The sequence below is a fragment of the Penaeus vannamei genome, chromosome 26, assembly GCF_042767895.1.
Source record: "Penaeus vannamei isolate JL-2024 chromosome 26, ASM4276789v1, whole genome shotgun sequence".
Taxonomy (NCBI): Eukaryota; Metazoa; Arthropoda; class Malacostraca; order Decapoda; family Penaeidae; genus Penaeus; species Penaeus vannamei.
Window position 1 is genome coordinate 23,067,777 of NC_091574.1, and position 2,500 is coordinate 23,070,276.

The 2,500-nt window shown below is 33.9% G+C and overlaps 1 protein-coding gene across 6 annotated transcripts in view; it reads left to right on the plus strand.

Moving 5' to 3' along the window:
* Nucleotides 1-2,500, plus strand: part of LOC113824449 (FYVE, RhoGEF and PH domain-containing protein 4-like) — a 166,227-nt gene that overhangs the window by 162,914 nt on the left and 813 nt on the right. For all 6 annotated transcript variants that reach the window (XM_070140175.1, XM_070140179.1, XM_070140176.1 and 3 more), the window contains 2 exons: nt 469-581; nt 933-2,500. The exon at nt 933-2,500 is cut by the window's right edge and continues 813 nt beyond it. In XM_070140175.1, coding sequence (XP_069996276.1) covers nt 469-581; nt 933-990 — 171 coding nt within the window. In that variant the 3' untranslated portion in view covers nt 991-2,500. The remainder of the gene's footprint in view (nt 1-468; nt 582-932) is intronic.

Here is a 2,500-nt window from a genome sequence, read left to right on the forward strand (position 1 = left end):
TACATATATGCATATGCACATATGTGTATATGTATATGTATATATTTTTTTGGCAGGTGAGTTAGTTTTTTGGGGGGCAGGAAAATAGTCCTATTTATAAAATGTAAACAAAAAGTGAAACAAAACACTAAATAAGATGTATAGCAAAAATCTGCCTTTCAGAGATTTTTGTTCCTGACTATAACCAAAATGTTAATCATATGCTTGCTGTTTCATTCAGTCCTCATACAGAGGAGAGCTGTATCTTACCCTAGTCAGTATCCTTATGACCTCCACTCAGATGGAGATTTGAGGATTATAGATAAATAAGGCAAATGAGCAGTCTCACTGTATTATTATTATTATTATTATTATTACTATTATCATTATTATTATTATTATTAGTGCTACCTATGGTTACATAGGTAGCAAGAAGCCACAATAATGCTGCAGAAATATAATTTCCCTTAATATGTTTTCTTTTAACAGGGCACAAGAAATGAAAGCGGTATTAATGATAAGGAAAAGGAACGAGCATTTAAGCTGCACCACTCCAAGAAACAATATATATTCCTGGCAGCTTCAAAGGAGGATTCTTTAAGGTGTGTTAGCAGGCAGATTATTCATAAGAGAACAATGTATTAGATTAATTTTTAATTATCATTAGTACTCAGAATTATTAGTGTTTAGTTTATTAAGAACCAAAATATTGCAGGGTTTGTTGCTAATATTTATCTCTAACAATGCTAGTCACTTCATGTATTCATATACCTGAAAGTTTGTCAATATAGTATCACAATGAAAAGTTAGTTTATTTAATGTTATTTACATCACTGCAAAGTAATATTTTAGGATGATATCAAAAATTAGAAATTTGAAGTGGTAAAAATCAGATCTCGGCAGAAATAGTTATCTTGACTCGCCTCACAGAATGCTTGATCTTTCTCTTGCAGATGGGTAGCAGCACTGAAGAAAGCTTCACAGGCAGAGCTGCCATCTCCGGTTCAATGACGAGAGAGGCAGGTGATCGAAGCCCTCATTACATGTCTGTGAGAACAACCACACTTGCACACACACACACACACACACACATACCTACACTCAAGAGATTAAATATGTACTCAAGTATACTGTAATGCACCTAAGTAAATACTGGTATTGGATGTTAGTACAGTCAGGAATATGACAGTCTTTAGATTTCCTTAACAAGGTTTAGTCAGTATTGGAATCCCCATATTGAATCCTAACTGAGAAATGAGAACATAGCTAAATTTCTGAGCTACTGATAAAGATCCAGAAGAACAGTTTACTAAATACTATGCAACAGAGGAAGGGTAACAATATATAGCTGGACCTTTTAAGGCTTAGGTATTAAGTCATATTCCTGTTTGATGAAATTAGTATTTCATACACCAGCTGTAGAATTCATACGTCCAGAAAACCCATAAATGTTGTGACATCCAGCATTTGGAACTAAGGGGATGAAACGAAGCATCTGCAAGCCAACGGGGATATGATAATCAAAATTATTTATTGATGTCGATGTTGCAAACAAAAAAGTCAATATAAACTACTCGTCTCCTCTTTCTTAATCTGCTCTTGGCGTGGGCAAGGTGTTCCAGTTTGATTTTTATTGCTTTGGCTGTGAGTTGTCTAATCTGTGTTTGGGGATTTAGGTTAAAAATCTCTCTCCCAAATGTTTTTAGCAATTTGTTTGTATAACTTCATTTATTTTCTAAATTTTAGGATATGTGAAAGGCTAATGGGAAAAATCAAATGAGAACATCATATTGACAGTTGGTATTCCTGTTATGTATGTTCTTTTTATTGGAATCAGCATCTTTTCCTCCTTTTTATTTACCCTATATTCAGGGTTTAATATAAGATAAGAGATTTCTCTTCAGAATTTAGGTATTTGTTGGTTTTCTGTATTTTTTTCTGTTTTAGCATAATTTTATATCACACTTTTATTTGAGTAAACCATATCCATGATCTTCATTATGAATCTACCAAAATAGGCCTTCATTTGCTGTGATTTAAATCATATCAGGATATCTTAATTGAATGAACAGCTTTGGAATTTTATCATGATTAAAAAAAAAAAAAATCAGTGCCAAACAAATTCTTGCTACACTGCCTCCTAAATCTCTTAAGCTGTCTATTCGTTCTTATGGATTACAAGTGACAGTCGAGTGGTGGTATAACCCGTGGACTTACTTTGTGTAGACTTCGGGCAGAGTGTGAGAAGGGATGGGAATGCTTGTATGTCTAGATTAATCCTAGGATGTACACCTGTGATTGGGAATGGTGTTTTAGTGGCTTCTAGAGTCAAGTTAAAGTGTACGTGTGTGATGGAAAAGGTATATAGTGGCTTTTAGAGTCAAGCTGTCTTTATGGCTTATTGTCATAGAATCTTGTGCACCTTTCTTCTATGCTTTAAAATGCTTCATCGTGCTTCACTTATCTTTTTTGACATTGTCTGAGTGCTCTACATTTCCTTTAGAGTTAATCAAGGAGTATC